The sequence below is a fragment of the Pseudophryne corroboree genome, chromosome 1, assembly GCF_028390025.1.
Source record: "Pseudophryne corroboree isolate aPseCor3 chromosome 1, aPseCor3.hap2, whole genome shotgun sequence".
Classification (NCBI taxonomy): domain Eukaryota; kingdom Metazoa; phylum Chordata; class Amphibia; order Anura; family Myobatrachidae; genus Pseudophryne; species Pseudophryne corroboree.
Genome location: NC_086444.1, coordinates 459,297,108 through 459,317,821, shown reverse-complemented (window position 1 = coordinate 459,317,821; position 20,714 = coordinate 459,297,108). Strand labels below are relative to the sequence as shown.

At 46.8% G+C, this 20,714-nt stretch overlaps 1 protein-coding gene across 3 annotated transcripts in view; it reads right to left on the bottom strand.

Annotated features, from left to right (window-relative positions):
- AUH (AU RNA binding methylglutaconyl-CoA hydratase) overlaps positions 1-20,714 on the bottom strand; it is a 625,046-nt gene that overhangs the window by 237,730 nt on the left and 366,602 nt on the right. For all 3 annotated transcript variants that reach the window (XM_063913676.1, XM_063913677.1, XM_063913675.1), the window contains one exon: positions 15,460-15,516. In XM_063913676.1, the coding sequence (XP_063769746.1) occupies positions 15,460-15,516 (57 nt within the window). The remainder of the gene's footprint in view (positions 1-15,459; positions 15,517-20,714) is intronic.

Sequence of the window (20,714 nt, the reverse complement as noted above, 5' to 3'; positions counted from 1 at the left end):
GAGCTCGGTAAAGTTTGACAGCCCATCCACAGACCTGTACCACAGGATAAGAAGGAATTCAAATGTATACTTCGCAATACCTCGAAGCTTGATCTACCACACGTACGGCACGATGATACATGACCCTCCAAACATGGACTCATACACACATGCTCCTGCTTTCTCACTAGGTCATACCCTCTTCACACCTTCTCCTCTCTCCTCCCCTACCCAACCATGGAAATCAATTAACCCCTGACTTACATTTTTCTCCTTAAATGTTTTGTGGCAGTTATTATTGACTGCCAAAGGGTGGACTGTCAAAGTCAGAAAAATGTCTCAATGCACGTTGCCATATTTGCACCGCACACTGGTCCGTGCTGCGCATGCGTACGCTCTCCCGTGGAAGCGCATACCCGCAATAGCGTGCACTCGCACGCGCAGTATGCGCATTTACGGTAGAGTTTATGTGATCGTAGCGTGCGACTCATTAGTTACAAATGTTCACAATTAATGTAGTTTATAGATCATGATCCCTTTGATAGTTTCTGTAAGTTTGGTTAAAATATAATGTCCCAGAGCTGAGGAATCCCTCTTTGCATCGTACGAAGGGTTTAACAGGAATCATACTGCAGTGTTTGGTACCCATCGGAAGAGTATTTAATTAGCAATATTCCGGTGTTGGTTTGGAGCGTATTAATCGCTCGTGCGAATAGTTATGGACATAAGAAGTTTATGTCCATTTCTATGATTTGCACATACTCAGGTATGCGGCGGGAAACCCAGTTTCCCACCCACCTGAGCTGTTGGAAATCGTCACAGCCCACCTGTATGAATCACCCTATGACCTTTTGTTATGATGCAGGGCCGAATTCCTTCGGCCAATGGACAATGGGATTGTAGGACCAGGAGATTGCATTGTGTGTGGAGCATAAATAGGCAGGCCGACCACATCCAGCTCTCACTCTCTCATCAACGGTTATCTGCTGATAATCGGGAGCTGGATATCGAGGCGCTGGCGATCATACCCTTTGTGCGTAAGTTCTCTCCATAATCATTGTCTTTCTGCGAGCCAATCTCTCTCTCTCTCTCTCTATCTCTCTCTCTCCTCTTTTTCTCTTAAATACCTTATAGTATTATAGTATTGTATCGTATTGCATTTAGGTCAGTGTAGTATTGTCTTTTTGTATTTATTGTTTAGTTCTGTGGTTAGGAAGTCTCTGTTATATTGTAGTGTATCATATGTACTGTTATCCCCTTTTACAAGTATATTAGACATAATACAGTTAATAGGCCTTGGAAACCTAAACCAGTATCTGTGTATTTCCTATAGTGATAAGTGTTCATTTGAGCGTCGGTGACGCTCATGCAGCTTTGTAGATAGTCAGGTTCCACAAGGTTGCACTTACACCCTGTACTCACATTAAGGTATTCAGTGTATTTCATCGGTATAAGGTTTAACATAAAGGTATAGTGTTGTGAGCGTCTGCATCGCTGGTGACCTCCTCGTGGTCTCTAGCGTACGCTACGTTACAGCGAATCTTTCCCCTAGACATAACCAATAACGTGTCCTGTGATCACTGGGCCGTGAGCGAACGTGACGCTTGAGCGTCTCGCCTACGGCTGAGCGATCGCTACGCAGATAGCGTACCATTACGGTACTTCTTAAGTAAACAGCGTACAGTGTTCTTAGCTTCATAAAGGGTTGTTTATACGACAAAGGAATTTAGCATTGTCAGACCTCCTGATAGAGGCAGTCCTCTCCACATACAGGTATATACGGAGAGAGCACGTACCACAGCCAAACACCGTTCTTTGGAGCACAAGTCGGAAGAGATGAAGGCTGGAACCACAATCTCCTGATTAAGGTGAAAAGATGACACCACCTTAGGTAAATAACCAGGTCGCGTTCTAAGAACTAATCAGATCACGATGAGATATCAAAAACGGTGGATGACAGGACAAAGCGCCTAAGTCTGACACCCTTCTAGCAGAGGCAATCGCCAGCAGAAACAGGACCTTGGCTGTGAGCCATTTAAGGTTCAAAAACTCAAGAGGTTCAAATGGAGACTCTTGCAGGGCATTCAGGACAACAGACAAATCCCATGGACATAGGAAGGAAGAAGGAGGGACATAGGAATGCTGAATACACAGTACGCCCTGAGTGAATGTATGAACGTCAGGTATAGACGCAATTTTTATCTGAAACCACACCGACAATGTAGATATGTGAACCATGAGGGAGGCCAGACGACGTCAAAATCCAGGCCTTGTTGCAAAAAAAAACTAAACAAAAAAAAGTCTGGAAGTACTAAACTTGGAAGCAACATAATTCTTAGCAGCACACCAGATGGAGTAAGAATTCCAGACCCTATAATAAATCTGTGCAGAAGCCGGTTTGCGGCCTTTAGCATAGTTTGAATAACCGCCTCGGAGAATCCTTTAGCCCTCAGGAGTGAAGCTTCAAGAGCCACGCTGTCAAGGCCGGTCTGTCCAAGTCTGGGTAGACACAAGGGCCCTGAACGAGGAGGTCTGGGCGTTGAGGAAGTAGAAGAGAACGCTATATCGATAGACCCTGTAGATCTGAGAACCAATGCCGTCTGGGCCACACTGGAGCGACTAGAAGTAGCATTCCTCCTTCTTGCTTGAACTTCCGTAGTACCCTGGGCAGAAATGACACTGGAGGGAACATGTAGGGCAGCCAAAAGTTCCATGGAATTGCCAGTGTGTCTAAGAACGCTGCTTGAGGATCCCTTGTTCTTGATCTGAAGACCGGAACTTTGTGATTGTGTCGTGATGCCATCAGATCTACATCTGGTAGACCCCACTTGTCCACTAGGAGTTTAAAGACTTCCTGATGAAGACTCCGCTCTCTGGTGTGTATGTCCTGACGACTGAGGAAATCTGCTTCCCAGTTGAGGACTCCCAGAATGAACACTGCCAATATTGGTGGCAGATGGCGTTCCGCCCAACAAAGGATTTTTGACACTTCCAACATTGCCATGCGGCTTCGAGTGCTGCCTTGATGGTTTATGTATGCCACCGTGGTGGCGTTGTCTGATTGTACTTGAACAGGCCTGTTCTGTATCAGAGTCAAAGCATTGAACACTGCCCGCAATTCCAGAATGTTTATCAGGAGGAGAGATTCCTCCTTGGTCCACCGATCCTGGAGAGAGTGTTGCTCCAGCACCACGCCCCAACCCCTCAGACTGGCGTCCGTAGTCAGTAGGACCCAGTTGGGGATCCAGAAGGGACGGCCCCTGCTCAACTGCTGGTCCTGTAGCCACCAGCTCAGTGACAGACGAACCTCCGGAGTCAAGGAGATCATTTGAGACCTGATCCGATGAGGCAGGCCATCCCACTTGGAAAGGATTAACCTCTGTAGGGGGCGGGTATGAAATTGAGCGTACTCTACCATGTCGAAAGCTGACACCAGGAGGCCTAGTACTTGCATAGCCGAGTGTATCGATACTCTTGGGCGAGAGAGGAAGAATCTGGTCCTGTCCTGATGTTTCAGGACTTTCTATGGAGACAGAAATAGTCTTTGGCTGTGTGTGTCCAGCAGTGCCCCCAGGTGCACCATGCTCCGAGCAGGGACCAGCGACGACTTCTTCCAGTTGACGAGCCACACGTGGGCTTGTAGGAAGCATACTGTCAGTTGCAGATGACGGTGGAGGACATCTTGGGAGTTTGCCAGAATCAGCAAGTATTCTAGATACGACAGGATCCTGACTCCCTGGCGACGGAGATGAGCCGTCATCACGGCCATAACCTTGGTGAAGATCCGAGGGCCCGTGGCCAGTCCAAACGGCAGAGCCTGTAATTGATAGTGAAGGTTGCCAATAGCAAACCGCAGATATAGCCGATGAGATATGGCAATAGGCATATGCAGGTAAGCATCTTGTAAAACCAGGGATACCATATAGTCTCCGGGTTCCATGGCCAGTACAATTGAGCGCAGTGTTTCCATACGGAACTTGGACACTCTCACAAATTTGTTTAGTGATTTGAGATTGAAAATAGGCCGGAAAGACCCATCAGGTTTCGGTAGAAACAGGGTCGAGTAGTATCCTCTGCCTCTCTGGGACAGAGGTACTGACACTATCACTCCTGTATCCAGGAGGGAACGCACAATCATCTGTAGAGCTTGCGCCTTTTAACGGATCCGAAGGGATAACGGTTGTTCAGAACTGGCGAGGGGGACGTCTCTTGATAGAGACTGCGTACCCGTGAGAGACAACTACTCGAATCCATGCGTCTGAAGTGGTCATTAACCACACCTGGATGAATCGTAGAAGTTGGCCCCCCCACCATGGGATCCCCCAGGGAGAGGCCTGTCCCGTCATGCAGCAGGCTTGTCATGAGAAGCAGGATGACGAGCTGCCCAGGATTGTTAGTCCTTGGGCTTAGTGGTTGTTGGGAGCATGAGATAATTTCGGGTATGCCTGACCTTCGCTTTCCCTTAAGGCCGGAGCAAGGAAAAGCGGTACCTTTTGTCTTCTGCAGAAGGAGTAGTATTTGGGAGAAAGGCAGTCATAGTAGCCGCCGATTCAGATCCAATTTTTTTATTACGTCTCCCCCAAATAAGATGTCCCCAGTAAAGGGGAATAACTCCAAGGACTTTTGAAGTCCAGGTCCACCTTCCATGACCTCAACCACAGAATACGGCGAGCCAGGACAGACGTATTCAATGCCTTGGCAGCCAACACACCCGCCTTAGGGGACGCCTCCTGGTATAGAAAAAGGTGGCGGTGGTTTGTGAGACAGGGAATGTCTGGCATTGTCAGATATATCCTCAGGCAGGCTCTTCCTCCAATGCCTGATCCAGTCATCAATCTATTTTACAGCCCTAAGAGGATGCAATCGAGGTCTATGTACAACACCCGTAAGGGAGTAATAGACTTCAGGCATCACTCCACACGCTTATCTGTCGATTCCTACAGTGAGGGGACAGTGGTGACAGGCAGAGTGGACGACACCTGATGGGTGACACATGAGTTAACTAGCAGTGAATTACCTACTTGTTATATAAGTCTGCAGGGGGAGGATATCGAGCTAATGCCCGTTGTAGACAGGGGGAATGTCTTTCCTGGATTAGACATGGGGTAGTGTCAAACGGGCTCTCAAGACCCACTTCTTCACCAAACCCAGCCAAATCTCATCCTAAACCTCTGTTCCATGCTCTCTATGTACCCCATCTGTCTCACCCCTGTCTGTCTACCCTCCCCTTTAGATTGTAAGCTCTCACGAGCAGGGCCCTCTTCCCTCATGTGCTTATCCTTTGTCTTACTTTAATAATCTTCAACTGCATCAACTCCAGCAGTCTTCTGCCATCTGATACTTATTCCAGTGTCATCTGCTGATGTAGCTATGTTTATTTACCCTGTACTTGTCCTATATTGTCAACTGTAAGTTGCTGTTTTCCTGCTTGATTATTTGTTTGTGTACTCTGTAATTGGGCGCTGCGGAACCCTTGTGGCACCATAAAAATAAAGGATAATAATAATAATAATAATAATAATAATACACTTAACGGCCAGATTGTGGAGTTTTATTTACCCTCTGACGTGTGAACATATCAGTTTGCTTAACCACAGTAGGGGAATCCTCTTATCATCAGTGATTTGTAGGATTTGTTACCCAGTAACCACAAGGGCAGTGGTATAATTTAGCAATGGAAAATCCTTGTCAGGAACACCTAATATAGGGACTGACAGGACAGCATGATCCCCCTCTCTTCAGAGATTATTGGATAGGGAGGAGGACGCAGCACGCTCAGATGACCCAGAGACAGGAGAGTGACCTGGAATAGGGTTTTGCTTGACCAAGGAATGAGTCATACGCTACAATCTGTGAGGCAAAATTTTCCTGCCCAAAGCGGAGTAACCATAGGGACATCAGAGACTGTAATGTTACAGGTGGTCTCATAGGGGGCATAAAGCGTTCAACTAGAGAACCCAGTAGGTTTGAGAACGCAGCCCAGGTTGGCTCCTGATTGATTATAGGAGCTGCGGACTAACTGGGAAATGTATAAGACATAGTGCACAGACCATCACACAAAACTTCCCCCTCAGGTAAATCCGTTGCGCATGCTCTGCAGGATGCAGGAGCGTCCCCAGATTAACTACCCTACATGTTAAACATTATACACAAATGCAATAGAGAGCGGTTTAGTACGATGAAGCCTGACAGAGTACAATACCTGCAAATAAATCCATTAGCATGTTACTGAGTACCCAGTACACAACACCTGCAAATAAATCTGGTATTATGTGACTGAAAACACAGTAGAATACACGTAATAGGAAAATACTGTGACACACTATATATTGACCCAGACACACCTAGTCCCCTAGGGTACAGTATACAGTGATAGATATATCTGGAATACACGCAGTGAAATCACATAGCAGATACAGGCATACACAGTCACGTTTGCAGTGCAGATAATTATTTTCATGACAATAAAATTGCATTAGCTTATTATATGAACACATGTAAATATATATATATATATATATATAAAAATGCGCGGTCTGAGACCGGATGTATATATTAGAATACTCGTACAATATATTCTGGCACAGTTACACTTGTTCTTAACTAACGCTGTCTTATTATTGACATGTTGAATACTTAAGTGTTTGTAAAACTACAGCGCTGATGTACAGGCGGGTGTACAAAGGAGACCTTTCCCTGCAGTCCCGAAGACCAGTCACATCTATTTTAGAAAATGGCGCCCAGTTGCTCAGTCAGGGAGTGAGGGAAAGTGTGAGGCAGCTCCAGGGCAGGAACACCAGCAGTAGATGGCGCCCTGGGTCGGGGGAGAGGCTACAGGTCAAGCGTCGGCTCCCCTATGCTGGAATTTACCACCTGGTACTATGGAGTCTTATTGAAATGGATATTAGTATATCCGACCTGTACTCCTATGCCCTGGTGGATAGAGTGGGGTTCCTGCTCGGTGACAGTGTCCATGCCAGCGTCGCAGTCCATCTCCCTAGACTGCGATCGGAACGCGATTTAATGGCGGATCCCGTCTTGGGGACCCTCTTACCTCCTCCCTTCTGTCGCAGCCACGCAAACCAGGAGAGCGTCTGCAACCGTGTGCCACAAGCCGGAGCGTCTCCTCCGCAAGTACCCGGGAACAGAGCCAGCGAGAGTATGCGACCTCGCTGGGGAGGTGATGGAGACGCAGCACAGTATTTCACACTGACATATGAAGTGCTGCAGCACTTGAAGTCTACTAAAAAGCTTTTTCAGGGCTGCCTAGCGCCCAGTGTCTCAGTCAGGGAGTGAGGGAAAGTGTGAGGCAGCTCCAGGGCAGGAACACCAGCAGTAGATGGCGCCCTGGGTCGGGGGAGAGGCTACAGGTCAAGCGCCGGCTCCCCTATGCTGGAATTTACCACCTGGTACTATGGAGTCTTATTGAAATGCATATTAGTATATTCGACCTGTACTCCTATGCCCTGGTGGATAGAGTGGGGTTCCTGCTCGGTGACAGTGTCCATGCCAGCGTCGCAGTCCATCTCACTAGACTGCGATCGGAACGCGATTTAATGGCGGATCCCGTCTGGGGGACCCTCTTACCTCCTCCCTTCTGTCGCAGCCACGCAAACCAGGAGAGCGTCTGCAACCGTGTGCCACAAGCCGGAGCGTCTCCTCCGCAAGTACCCGGGAACAGAGCCAGCGAGAGTATGCGACCTCGCTGGGGAGGTGATGGAGACGCAGCACAGTATTTCACACTGACATATGAAGTGCTGCAGCACTTGAAGTCTACTAAAAAGCTTTTTCAGGGCTGCCTAGCGCTGCCCCCCCCCCGTTAAGTGGCCTGCTTCATGCAGGCACCAACTCTAAAACTGAGCTCACAGTGTCTGGAGGCAGGGTTATAGAGGAGGCCCCGCAATGCATCCTGGGACAGTCTAAAGCTTTAGCCTGTTGGCGCCTCTGGATCAAGATCCATCTCTACACCCCGATGTATTCCCTGTGGAACACAGTGTACCCCGTTGCAGAAATGACCAGTCATTGCAGTATCATGGGTAATATATTAGTCTTTGATAAACATGAGTATAAGCAGCTAATACTGTCTCAAAAGTAATGTGACCATCAATTAAGCGCATATATCAATCCTGCACAAATTTAAACATAAATATATACAGCTAGTTCAGTATTAAGTGTAATATATCTGTCTTTGGGGGTCATTCCGACCTGATCGCACGATAGCTATTTTTTGCAGCGCTGCGATCAGATAGTCGCCGCCCATGGGGGAGTGTATTTTCGCTTTGCAAGTGTGCGAACGCTTGTGCAGCCGAGCGGTACAAAACAGTTTTGTGCAGTTTCTGAGTAGGTCTGAACTTACTCAGCCGCTGCGATCACTTCAGCCTGTCCGGTCCCGGAATTGACGTCACCCGCCCTGCAAACGCTTGGACACGCCTGTGTTATTCCAACCACTCCCTGAAAACGGCCAGTTGACACCCATAAATGCCTTCTTCCTGTCAACCTTCTTGCGATCGGCTGTGCGAATGGATTCTTCGTTAAATCCATTGCCCAGCAACGATCCGCTTTGTACCCGTACGATGCGCCTGCGCATTGTGGTGCATATGCATGCGCAGTTTTGCCGACTTTTGACATGATCGCAGCACTGCAAAAAATAGCTAGCGTGCGATCAGGTCGGAATGACCCCCTTTATTAAGATAAAGGGAAGAATGTCCCTAAGCCAGTGGTTCCCAAACTTTATTGAATCACGGCGCACTAAGTATCAGATTTCTATTCACGGCACCCCTAGGTCAAAAGTTTTTTATTGATAAATTTAGAAAGAAATATTAAATTAAGTAAATTGTGTTTATATGTCTTCCTTAGGTTCTATTGTGTGGTGAGGGACAAGATTTGCTTCTGTTTGTCCACAAATTTTATGATTGGCAGCCACCACTGGTTTTGCCTATTACACTGACCGTAAATAATTTCAATCGGTCCTGGACCAACCCAAGGCACCCCTGCTAGTGTCCCAAGGCACCCCAGGGTGCCATGGCACACAGTTTGAGAACCACTGCCCTAAGCAGATGGTGAAAAGGGGATGTAGTCCCGATCGCTAGAAATACAGACAGCCAGAATGCAGATTTACAGGGGCTATTCCCACTCGTGGGTGTCCACGACACCCATAAAGTGGGAATAGAACCAGTGGCGAGCAATCCATACTGTTAGGCTGAACCTCGTCATGCTCACATCCTAATAATGCGATGCAAAACATTTTAGCAGGGTTAGTTTTACAACTTTTAAAGTTGAACAACTCAGTTAAAATAATTTATATCATATTATTAGGGGCATGCTGGCGTTCAACCTAACGGCGTCCCCATTCTGATAGTTGACATTTTTACTGTCTAAATTGGAAGTGCATGCTGGTCCACGGATTACAAAAGATTAATGCATTCTGCTTGTTTGGATTATCATTTAGAAAATCAATATTCTGCAAAGTTAGTAAAATACTGTAGTAAACAATTTACCATATAATCTACAAATCCAGTAAACATACTAAGCAATTTAACATATATTTCTACACAGTAAATACTGTATACATTTTCAATAATATAACATTCACTTTTACAAAGAGATTATATAAAATAAGATTTTACTTACCGATAAATCTATTTCTCGTAGTCCGTAGTGGATGCTGGGGACTCCGTCAGGACCATGGGGATTAGCGGCTCCGCAGGAGACAGGGCACAAAAATAAAGCTTTAGGATCAGGTGGTGTGCACTGGCTCCTCCCCCTATGACCCTCCTCCAAGCCTCAGTTAGGATACTGTGCCCGGACGAGCGTACACAATAAGGAAGGATTTTGAATCCCGGGTAAGACTCATACCAGCCACACCAATCACACCGTACAACTTGTGATCTAAACCCAGTTAACAGTATGACAAACGTAGGAGCCTCTGAACAGACGGCTCACAACAATAACAACCCGATTTTTTTTGTAACAATAACTATGTACAAGTATTGCAGACAATCCGCACTTGGGATGGGCGCCCAGCATCCACTACGGACTACGAGAAATAGATTTATCGGTAAGTAAAATCTTATTTTCTCTGACGTCCTAGTGGATGCTGGGGACTCCGTCAGGACCATGGGGATTATACCAAAGCTCCCAAACGGGCGGGAGAGTGCGGATGACTCTGCAGCACCGAATGAGAGAACTCCAGGTCCTCTTTAGCCAGGGTATCAAATTTGTAGAATTTTACAAACGTGTTCTCCCCCGACCACGTAGCTGCTCGGCAGAGTTGCAATGCCGAGACCCCTCGGGCAGCCGCCCAGGATGAGCCCACCTTCCTTGTGGAATGGGCCTTGACAGATTTAGGCTGTGGCAGGCCTGCCACAGAATGTGCAAGTTGAATTGTGCTACAAATCCAACGAGCAATCGTCTGCTTAGAAGCAGGAGCACCCAGCTTGTTGGGTGCATATAGTATAAACAGCGAGTCAGATTTTCTGACTCCAGCCGTCCTTGAAATATATATTCTCAATGCCCGGACAACGTCCAGCAACTTGGAATCCTCCAAATCGCTAGTAGCCGCAGGCACCACAATAGGCTGGTTCAGATGAAAGGCTGACACCGCCTTAGGCAGAAAATGAGGACGCGTCCGCAGTTCTGCCCTGTCCGAATGGAAAATCAGATATGGGCTTTTATACGATAAAGCCGCCAATTCTGATACTCTCCTGGCTGAAGCCAGGGCCAGTAGCATGGTTACTTTCCACGTAAGATATTTCAAATCCACCGATTTGAGTGGCTCAAACCAATGGGATTTGAGAAAATCCAAAACTACATTAAGGTCCCACGGAGCCACATGGGGCACCACCGGGGGCTGTATATGTATTTCTCCTTTAACAAAAGTCTGGACTTCAGGAACTGAAGCCAATTCTTTCTGGAAGAAAATCGACAGGGCCGAAATTTGAACCTTAATGGACCCCAATTTGAGGCCCATAGACAATCCTGTTTGTAGGAAATGCAGGAATCGACCCAGTTGAAATTCCTCCGTGGGGACCTTCCTGGCCTCACACCACGCAACATATTTTCTCCAAATGCGGTGATAATGTTGTGCAGTCACCTCCTTCCTGGCTTTAACCAGTGTAGGAATGACCTCTTCCGGAATGCCTTTTTTCTTTAGAATTCGGCGTTCAACCGCCACGCCGTCAAACGCAGCCGCGGTAAGTCTTGGAATAGACACGGTCCCTGCTGAATCAGGTCCCGCCTTAGAGGTAGAGGCCACGGATTTTCCGTGAGCATCTCCTGAAGTTCCGGGTACCAAGTTCTTCTTGGCCAATCCGGAGCCACGAGTATCGTTCTTACTCCCCTTTGCCGTATAATTCTCAGTACTTTGGGTATGAGAGGCAGAGGAGGAAACACATACACTGACTGGAACACCCACGGTGTTACCAGAGCGTCCACAGCTATTGCCTGAGGGTCTCTTGACCTGGCGCAATACCTGTCCAGTTTTTTGTTGAGGCGAGACGCCATCATATCCACCTTTGGTTTTTCCCAACGGTTCACAATCATGTGGAAGACTTCTGGATGAAGTCCCCACTCTCCCGGGTGTAGATCGTGTCTGCTGAGGAAGTCTGCTTCCCAGTTGTCCACTCCCGGAATGAACACTGCTGACAGTGCTATCACATGATCTTCCGCCCAGCGAAGAATCCTTGCAGCTTCTGTCATTGCTCTCCTGCTTCTTGTGCCGCCCTGTCTGTTTACGTGGGCGACTGCCGTGATGTTGTCCGACTGGATCAACACCGGCTGACCCTGAAGCAGGGGTTTTGCCAGACTTAGAGCATTGTAAATCGCTCTTAGCTCCAGTATATTTATGTGAAGAGACATCTCCAGGCTTGACCATACTCCCTGGAAGTTTCTTCCCTGTGTGACCGCTCCCCAGCCTCTCAGACTGGCATCCGTGGTCACCAGGACCCAGTCCTGTATGCCGAATCTGCGGCCTTCTAACAGATGAGCACTCTGCAACCACCACAGAAGAGACACCCTTGTCCGTGGCGATAAGGTTATCCGCTGATGCATCTGCAGATGCGATCCGGACCATTTGTCCAGCAGATCCCACTGAAAAGTTCGTGCGTGGAATCTGCCGAATGGGATTGCTTCGTAAGAAGCCACCATCTTTCCCAGGACTCTTGTGCATTGATGCACAGACACTTTTCCTGGTTTTAGGAGGTTCCTGACAAGTTCGGATAACTCCTTGGCTTTCTCCTCCGGAAGAAACACCTTTTTCTGAACCGTGTCCAGAATCATTCCCAGGAACAGCAGACGTGTTGTCGGGGTCAACTGAGATTTTGGAAAATTCAGAATCCACCCGTGTTGTTGCAGCACTACTTGGGTTAGTGCTACTCCGTCCTCCAGCTGTTCTCTGGACCTTGCCCTTATCAGGAGATCGTCCAAGTAAGGGATAATTAATACACCTCTTCTTCGCAGAAGAATCATCATTTCGGCCATTACCTTGGTAAAGACCCGAGGTGCCGTGGACAATCCAAACGGCAGCGTCTGAAACTGATAATGACAGTTTTGCACCACGAACCTGAGGTACCCTTGATGTGAAGGGCAATTGGGACATGCAGGTAAGCATCTTTTATGTCCAGGGACACCATAAAGTCCCCTTCTTCCAGATTCGCTATCACTGCTCTGAGTGATTTCATCTTGAAACTGAATTTTTGTATGTACAGGTTCAAAGATTTCAGATTTAGAATAGGTCTTACCGAGCCGTCCGGCTTCGGTACCACAAATAGCGTGGAGTAATACCCCTTTCCCTGTTGTAGGAGGGGTACCTTGACTATCACCTGCTGAGAAAACAGCTTGTGAATGGCTTCCAATACCGTCGCCCTGTCTGAGGGAGACGTTGGCAAAGCAGACTTTAGGAACCGGCGAGGGGGAGACTTCTCGAATTCCAACCTGTAACCCTGAGATACTACCTGCAGGATCCAGGGGTCCACCTGTGAGCAAGCCCACTGCGCGCTGAAATTCTTGAGTCGACCCCCCACCGTTCCTGAGTCCGCTTGTAAAGCCCCAGCGTCATGCTGAGGGCTTTGCAGAACCCGCGGAGGGCTTCTGTTCCTGGGAAGGAGCTGCTTGCTGCCCTCTCTTACCCTTTCCTCTGCCTCGGGGCAGATATGACTGTCCTTTTGTCCGCTTGTTCTTATAGGACCGAAAGGACTGCGGCTGAAAAGACGGTGTCTTTTTCTGTTGGGAGGGGGTCTGAGGTAAAAAGGTGGATTTCCCGGCCGTTGCCGTGGCCACCAGATCCGATAGACCGACGCCAAATAATTCCTCCCCTTTATACGGCAATACTTCCATATGCCGTTTGGAATCCGCATCACCTGACCACTGTCGTGTCCATAAACTTCTTCTGGCAGATATGGACATCGCACTTACTCTCGATGTCAGAGTGCAAATATCCCTCTGAGCATCTCGCATATAAAGAAAAGCATCCTTTAATTGCTCTAAAGTCTGTAAAATACTGTCCCTATCCAGGGTATCAATATTTTCAGTCAGGGAATCCGACCAGACCACCCCAGCACTGCACATCCAGGCTGAGGCGATGGCTGTCGCAGTATAACACCAGTATGTGTGTATATACTTTTTAGGGTAGTTTCCAGCCTCCTATCAGCTGGATCCTTGAGGGCGGCCGTATCAGGAGACGGTAACGCCACTTGTTTTGATAAGCGTGTGAGCGCCTTATCCACCTTAGGGGGTGTTTCCCAGCGCGCCCTAACCTCTGGCGGGAAAGGGTATAATGCCAATAACTTTTTTGAAATTAGCCCTTTTCTATCTGGGTTAACCCACGCTTCATCACATACATCATTCAATTCCTCTGATTCAGGAAAAACTACAGGTAGTTTTTTCACCCCCCACATAATACCCCTTTTTGTGGTACTTGTAGTATCAGAGATATGCAAAGCCTCCTTCATTGCCGTGATCATATAACGTGTGGCCCTACTGGAAAATACGTTTGTTTCTTCACCGTCGACACTAGATTCAGTGTCCGTGTCTGGGTCTGTATCGACCGACTGAGGTAAAGGGCGTTTTACAGCCCCTGACGGTGTCTGAGACGCCTGGGCAGGTACTAACTGGTTTGACGGCCGTCTCATGTCGTCAACTGATTTTTGTAATGTGCTGACATTATCACGTAATTCCATAAACAAAGCCATCCATTCCGGTGTCGACTCCCTAGGGGGTGACATCACCATTACCGGCAATTGCTCTGCCTCCACACCAACATCGTCCTCATACATGTCGACACACACGTACCGACACACAGCAGACACACAGGGAATGCTCTATTGAAGACAGGACCCCACTAGCCCTTTGGGGAGACAGAGGGAGAGTTTGCCAGCACACACCCAAGCGCTATAATATATATGGGAACAACCCTATATAAGTGTTGTATCCTTATAGCAGCTTAAATATAGTAATATCGCCAAAAAAAGTGCCCCCCCTCTCTGTTTTACCCTGTTTCTGTAGTGCAGTGCAGGGGAGAGTCCTGGGAGCCTTCCTCACAGCGGAGCTGAGCAGGAAAATGGCGCTGTGTGCTGAGGAGAATAAGCCCCGCCCCCTATTTCGGCGGGCTCTTCTCCGGAGTTTGTGAGATCTGGCAGGGGTTAAATACATCCATATAGCCTCAAGGGCTATATGTGATGTATTTTTAGCCATAAAAAGGTATTATACATTGCTGCCCAGGGCGCCCCCCCAGCGCCCTGCACCCTCCGTGACCGCTGTGTGAAGTGTGCTGACAACAATGGCGCACAGCTGCAGTGCTGTGCGCTACCTCAGGAAGACTGAAAAGTCTTCTGCCGCCTGCTTCTGGACCTCTTCCATCTTCGGCATCTGCAAGGGGGGTCGGCGGCGCGGCTCCGGGACGAACCCCAGGGTGAGACCTGTGTTCCGACTCCCTCTGGAGCTAATGGTGTCCAGTAGCCTAAGAAGCCAATCCATCCTGCACGCAGGTGAGTTCACTTCTCTCCCCTAAGTCCCTCGATGCAGTGAGCCTGTTGCCAGCAGGACTCACTGAAAATAAAAAACCTAAAAACTTTTTCTAAGCAGCTCTTTAGGAGAGCCACCTAGATTGCACCCTGCTCGGACGGGCACAAAAACCTAACTGAGGCTTGGAGGAGGGTCATAGGGGGAGGAGCCAGTGCACACCACCTGATCCTAAAGCTTTATTTTTGTGCCCTGTCTCCTGCGGAGCCGCTAATCCCCATGGTCCTGACGGAGTCCCCAGCATCCACTAGGACGTCAGAGAAATATAGACTATGAAACAAAGATAACAAATATCCCTATGTTTAGATCAGTTAGAACGATGAGCGGAGCAAGAATATATATGCATCAGTGCTTAAGTAAGTAAACCCAAAACAAGGACAGAAGTGCACACAGTACACTTTATAGTAACATAGACACCACAAGTAAGGGAATGTATGCATATTTCACTAAATGAACGAGTCCTACCTGCTCCAGGAATTATGGCCAACTTGGTTTCAACTAGCCCCATTTTCGCTGATGAAGCTGAGAAGACAAAGAAACAAAATAAACTGAAATTGATATAAAAACTGTCCAATAATGCTACTAATTAGACTGCATCAGACTCTCTATAGTGTATGTAATTTTCTGCACAGGAAGTTATATTATGTCATAAGCTTTGACCTCTGTTTTTATGTTAGCAGCTTGTGTCCAAACACCAGACTAGAACACATTATACCAATAAAAGAATGGAACCTACATTTGTCCTGAGGAAATACTAACTTGGTATTGAAAAACACACTTGTCCATGGCATTATCTTGATGGTTACATGTTACGTTTGGCAGTTAAGCAAGAACGACCAGGCTGAGACTGTAAGAGGTGTAGTCAAACTGCAACTTAATTATACAGTACATAATTCCAAATAATTTTCTGCATAGAATTGGCTAGAAGTGATGGTAAAGGTTTTTATTTACAATATTTCTTTAAAAGCTCATGCCATGACAATTGTATAAATGTACTGCTATTTCTACATTAATCCCTAATCCGGAGCATCTGGAGGAAACCCACAAAAACAAAGAAAGGACATACAAGCTCCACACAGATAGGGTCCTGAAGACAATCAAACTAATGACCCCAGTGCTGTGAGAAATAATGCTAATCATTCATTTACTACCACTTATAATGACCTATTTGCTGGGTGTCACTATTGTGACACTGGTGGAGATATCCGGATAACTAGTGGTCATTTCACTGCAGCCTATGCAGGGGTTTGATATGAAATACAGACGGTCGGAATGCCGGCGGTCACATGACCGATCGCAGCATCCCGACAATGAGGATCCTGACACTGGACAGGGGCAAGTATTTTACCCAGTAATGGGTTGGGGTTTTGGAATCCGCACTGGATCAGATTGTTAATAGGTGATAGCAGTTTTTTAACAAGTTTTATATACCGTAGAAGGCAGAAATCATAATAGTAACCAACATAAAGCTACCACTTCGACTGTCTGGCTTTTGTGGGTAGTGCAGGGTTGGCGGTGCTCCCGGACATAAGTTCAGAACAGACTTGTGAGGTTTTTTTGCATAGAGGCAAAAGAGGACTGTTTTGGTGTCTCTCTGGGGCACACTTTTTATAAATTAACTTATTGATGAAGATAGAATGTTGTGAAATGTAAATTATAGGGATACAACGTAACTTTTATTTCATATCAGACGAAAAAAAGACAGACAAAATACACAAATAATGCTGTATATATCAGCAAGGTGATAATAAAAGTATTAAATCACAATGTGACGATATGTGACTCACTTGGTGTAAAGTAGGTGGCAGATGGTTTGTCCGCACACCTACAAAGATTAAGCGAGTATTAATGTTTGAATTTAATCAGAGCGAAAATTTGGTAAATCTTGTATTCTCTATAAATTTATGAATTTTTATACATAAGTATATTCATATGAGAGAAACAAGAAAAATCGGCTTTGACGACTCCGGACTCCTTCTCAAAGGTAAACACAGGTAAAAATGCTGCAAAGAATAATAGCGGTAAGGTTACTGGTGAATGAGGGGTATATACACGGAAGGCGTGTATATACCCCTCATTCACCAGTAACCTTACTATCATCCCATAGCCCTGCATGCTAATATGGACGATGTTGTCTATATTGTCTTGCAGGAATCGGCACCAACAATGAAAGACCGTGGGGCGGCGCATCGTTCACTGTTAGTGCCTACACATTGGAGGATATGAACAATTTCATTGTTCATATCGGCCGCACACATCGGCCAGTGTGTAGGGCCTATTACTTTGCTGTGGAGTTCATATATACTCCAGGTGCTCTGAATTCTGGTACTATTTTCCTATATATCTCTTCAACTCTGTTGAAGAGATATATAGAAGAGATACAGCACCCAGGGTTCCCTCCCCCCCTCACCCCCCCCAAAAAAAAACCCAACACACATTCACTTTTTTTGCTTCTTCTTCTTGAATTTGCAACTGTATTGCTGCAAAGTCGTACAAATCGACCTGAGTTACACACTGAAACAGCACATTGTAGAATAATCCACACCATATTTGAAAATCTGTTGTGTATGATCATTGCCAAGTGAGCAGCCACATTTGGTCCATGATGCATTAACACAGACACAATTTTTTAGTCATTACCCATAAAATAAGTGAGTCATGTAGTGAAATAACGACAAAGGGATACTGACCATCAATGTTTGAAATAAACTTCTGACCAATTTTTTTTTTTTTTTTAGCATAAGCTCTAAATACATAATGATGACACATCAGCTCTTATGCTGAATAAAGAGAACTGTTTTCAATCAAGCAAAGTTCTGTGGGAAGATAAATATCCTGATGACTGTACATTCCCGGATGGCTTAGGTACTCCCCCAGCTCAAAAGTATTTAATCATTACAAACTACTGGCAAATGTGAAGGCTGAAGGCTATTTGTGCTGTTTCCGCAAATGAGACTGACACTTGAAATAGGTGTACAGATCAATCCTATGGGCCGATGGTCAAAAACTTGCAACCACGAGTTTCTGTTGTTCAATTAGAAATCTGTGTCAATTTAACATGGCTCTCAATGCAAGTTAATGCGGCTTTTAGTTTGCACCATCATAATGCCTCATGTTTAAGGTAAAACTGTTGTTTCAAATTAGTGGTATAGCCAGCTTTTTACAGAACAGGGTGCAAAGGTGGACAAAGAGGAGTCCCAAGACCAGGTGTTCCAAAATCAAAAATATAATCTACTTACTGTAATGTCTATCAGGCAGAATACAACAGCTGAGGGGAGCTATATATACATGCTATTTTTAAAGCTATGAAAAATATAATATTTTAGTAATAACGCATTTTTCCTTTTCCAGTCCAGACTATCGCCATCTTGAGATGATCAGAGGACATTAATTCTATAAAGAGATGTATTACCTTAACATCAAGGGTGGTATCCTATTACAGGAGATAAAAATAAGATTTTACTTACCGGTAAATCTATTTCTCGTAGTCCGTAGTGGATGCTGGGGACTCCGTAAAAACCATGGGGAATAGACGGGCTCCGCAGGAGACATGGGCACTTTAAGAAAGAATTTAGATTCTGGTGTGCTCTGGCTCCTCCCTCTATGTCCCTCCTCCAGACCTCAGTTAGAGAAACTGTGCCCGGAAGAGCTGACAGTACAAGGAAAGGATTTTGGTAATCCAGGGCAAGATTCATACCAGCCACACCAATCACACCGTATAACTTGAGATAAACATACCCAGTCAACAGTATGAACAATAACAGAGCAACAGGTTAACCCTGATGCAACCATAACATAACCCTTATTTAAGCAATAACTATATACAAGCATTGCAGAAGAAGTCCGCACTTGGGACGGGCGCCCAGCATCCACTACGGACTACGAGAAATAGATTTACCGGTAAGTAAAATCTTATTTTCTCTAACGTCCTAGTGGATGCTGGGGACTCCGTAAGGACCATGGGGATTATACCAAAGCTCCCAAACGGGCGGAAGAGTGCGGATGACTCTGCAGCACCGATTGAGCAAACACAAGGTCCTCCTCGGCCAGGGTATCAAACTTGTAGAACTTTGCAAAAGTGTTTGAACCTGACCAAGTAGCCGCTCGGCAAAGCTGTAATGCCGAGACCCCTCGGGCAGCCGCCCAAGAAGAGCCCACCATCCTAGTGGAATGGGCCTTAACTGATTTTGGCAGCGGCAATCCAGCCGCAGAATGAGCCTGCTGAATCGTGTTACAGATCTAGCGGCCAATAGTCTGCTTTGAAGCAGGAGCACCAAGCTTGTTGGAAGCAGGATAAACAAAGACTCTGTTTTCCTGACCCTAGCCGTTCTGGCTACATAAACCTTCAAAGCCCTGACTACATCAAGCAACTCGGAATCCTCCAAGTCAGTAGTAGCCACAGGCACCACAATAGGTTGGTTTATATGAAAGGATGAAACCACTTTCGGCAGAAATTGTGGACGGGTCCGCAATTCTGCTCTATCCGCATGGAAAACCAGATAGGGGCTTTTATGTGACAAAGCCGCCAACTCTGACACTCGCCTAGCCGAAGCCAAGGCTAATAGCATGACCACCTTCCACGTGAGATATTTCAACTCCACCGTTTTGAGTGGTTCAAACCAGTGGGATTTCAGGAAACTCAACACCACGTTAAGATCCCAAGGTGCCACTGGAGGCACAAAAGGGGGCTGAATATGCAGCACTCCCTTTACAAACGTCTGAACTTCAGGTAGAGAAGTCAACTCCTTTTGGAAGAAAATGGATAGGGCCGAAATCTGGACCTTAATGGAACCCAATTTTAGGCCCAAATTCACTCCTGACTGTAGGAAGTGAAGGAAACGGCCTAGCTGGAATTCCTCCATAGGGGCATTCCTGGCCTCACACCAAGCAACATATTATCGCCATATACGGTGATAATGTTGAGCTGTCACGTCCTTCCTAGCCTTTATCAGCGCAGGAATGACCTCATCCGGAATGCCTTTCTCCGCTAGGATCCGGCGTTCAACCGCCATGCCGTCAAACGCAGCCGCGGTAAGTCTTGGAACAGACAGGGCCCTTGTTGCAACAGGTCCCGTCTTAGAGGAAGAGGCCACGGGTCCTCTGTGAGCATTTCTTGCAGATCTGGATACCAAGTCCTTCGTGGCCAATCTGGAACAATGAGTATCGTTTTCACTCCTCTTTTTCTTATTATTCTCAGCACCTTGGGTATGAGAGGAAGAGGAGGAAATACATAGACCGACTGGAACACCCACTGTGTCACCAGGGCGTCTACAGCTATCGCCTGAGGGTCCATTGACCTGGCGCAATACCTCTGTAGTTTTTTGTTGAGGCGGGATGCCATCATGTCCACCTTTGGTTTTTCCCAACGGTTCACAATCATGTGGAAGACTTCTGGGTGAAGTCCCCACTCTCCCGGGTGGAGGTCGTTCCTGCTGAGGAAGTCTGCTTCCCAGCTGTCCACTCCCGGGATGAACACTGCTGACAGTGCGCTTACGTGATTTTCCGCCCAGCGAAGAATTCTGGTGGCTTCCGCCACCGCCACCCTGCTCCTTGTGCCGCCTTGTCGGTTTACATGAGCCACTGCGGTGATGTTGTCTGACTGAATCAGAACCGGTTGGTCTCGAAGCAGGGTCTCCGCTTGACGTAGGGCGTTGTATATGGCCCTTAGTTCCAGGACATTGATGTGAAGGCAAGTCTCCTGATTTGACCACAGACCTTGG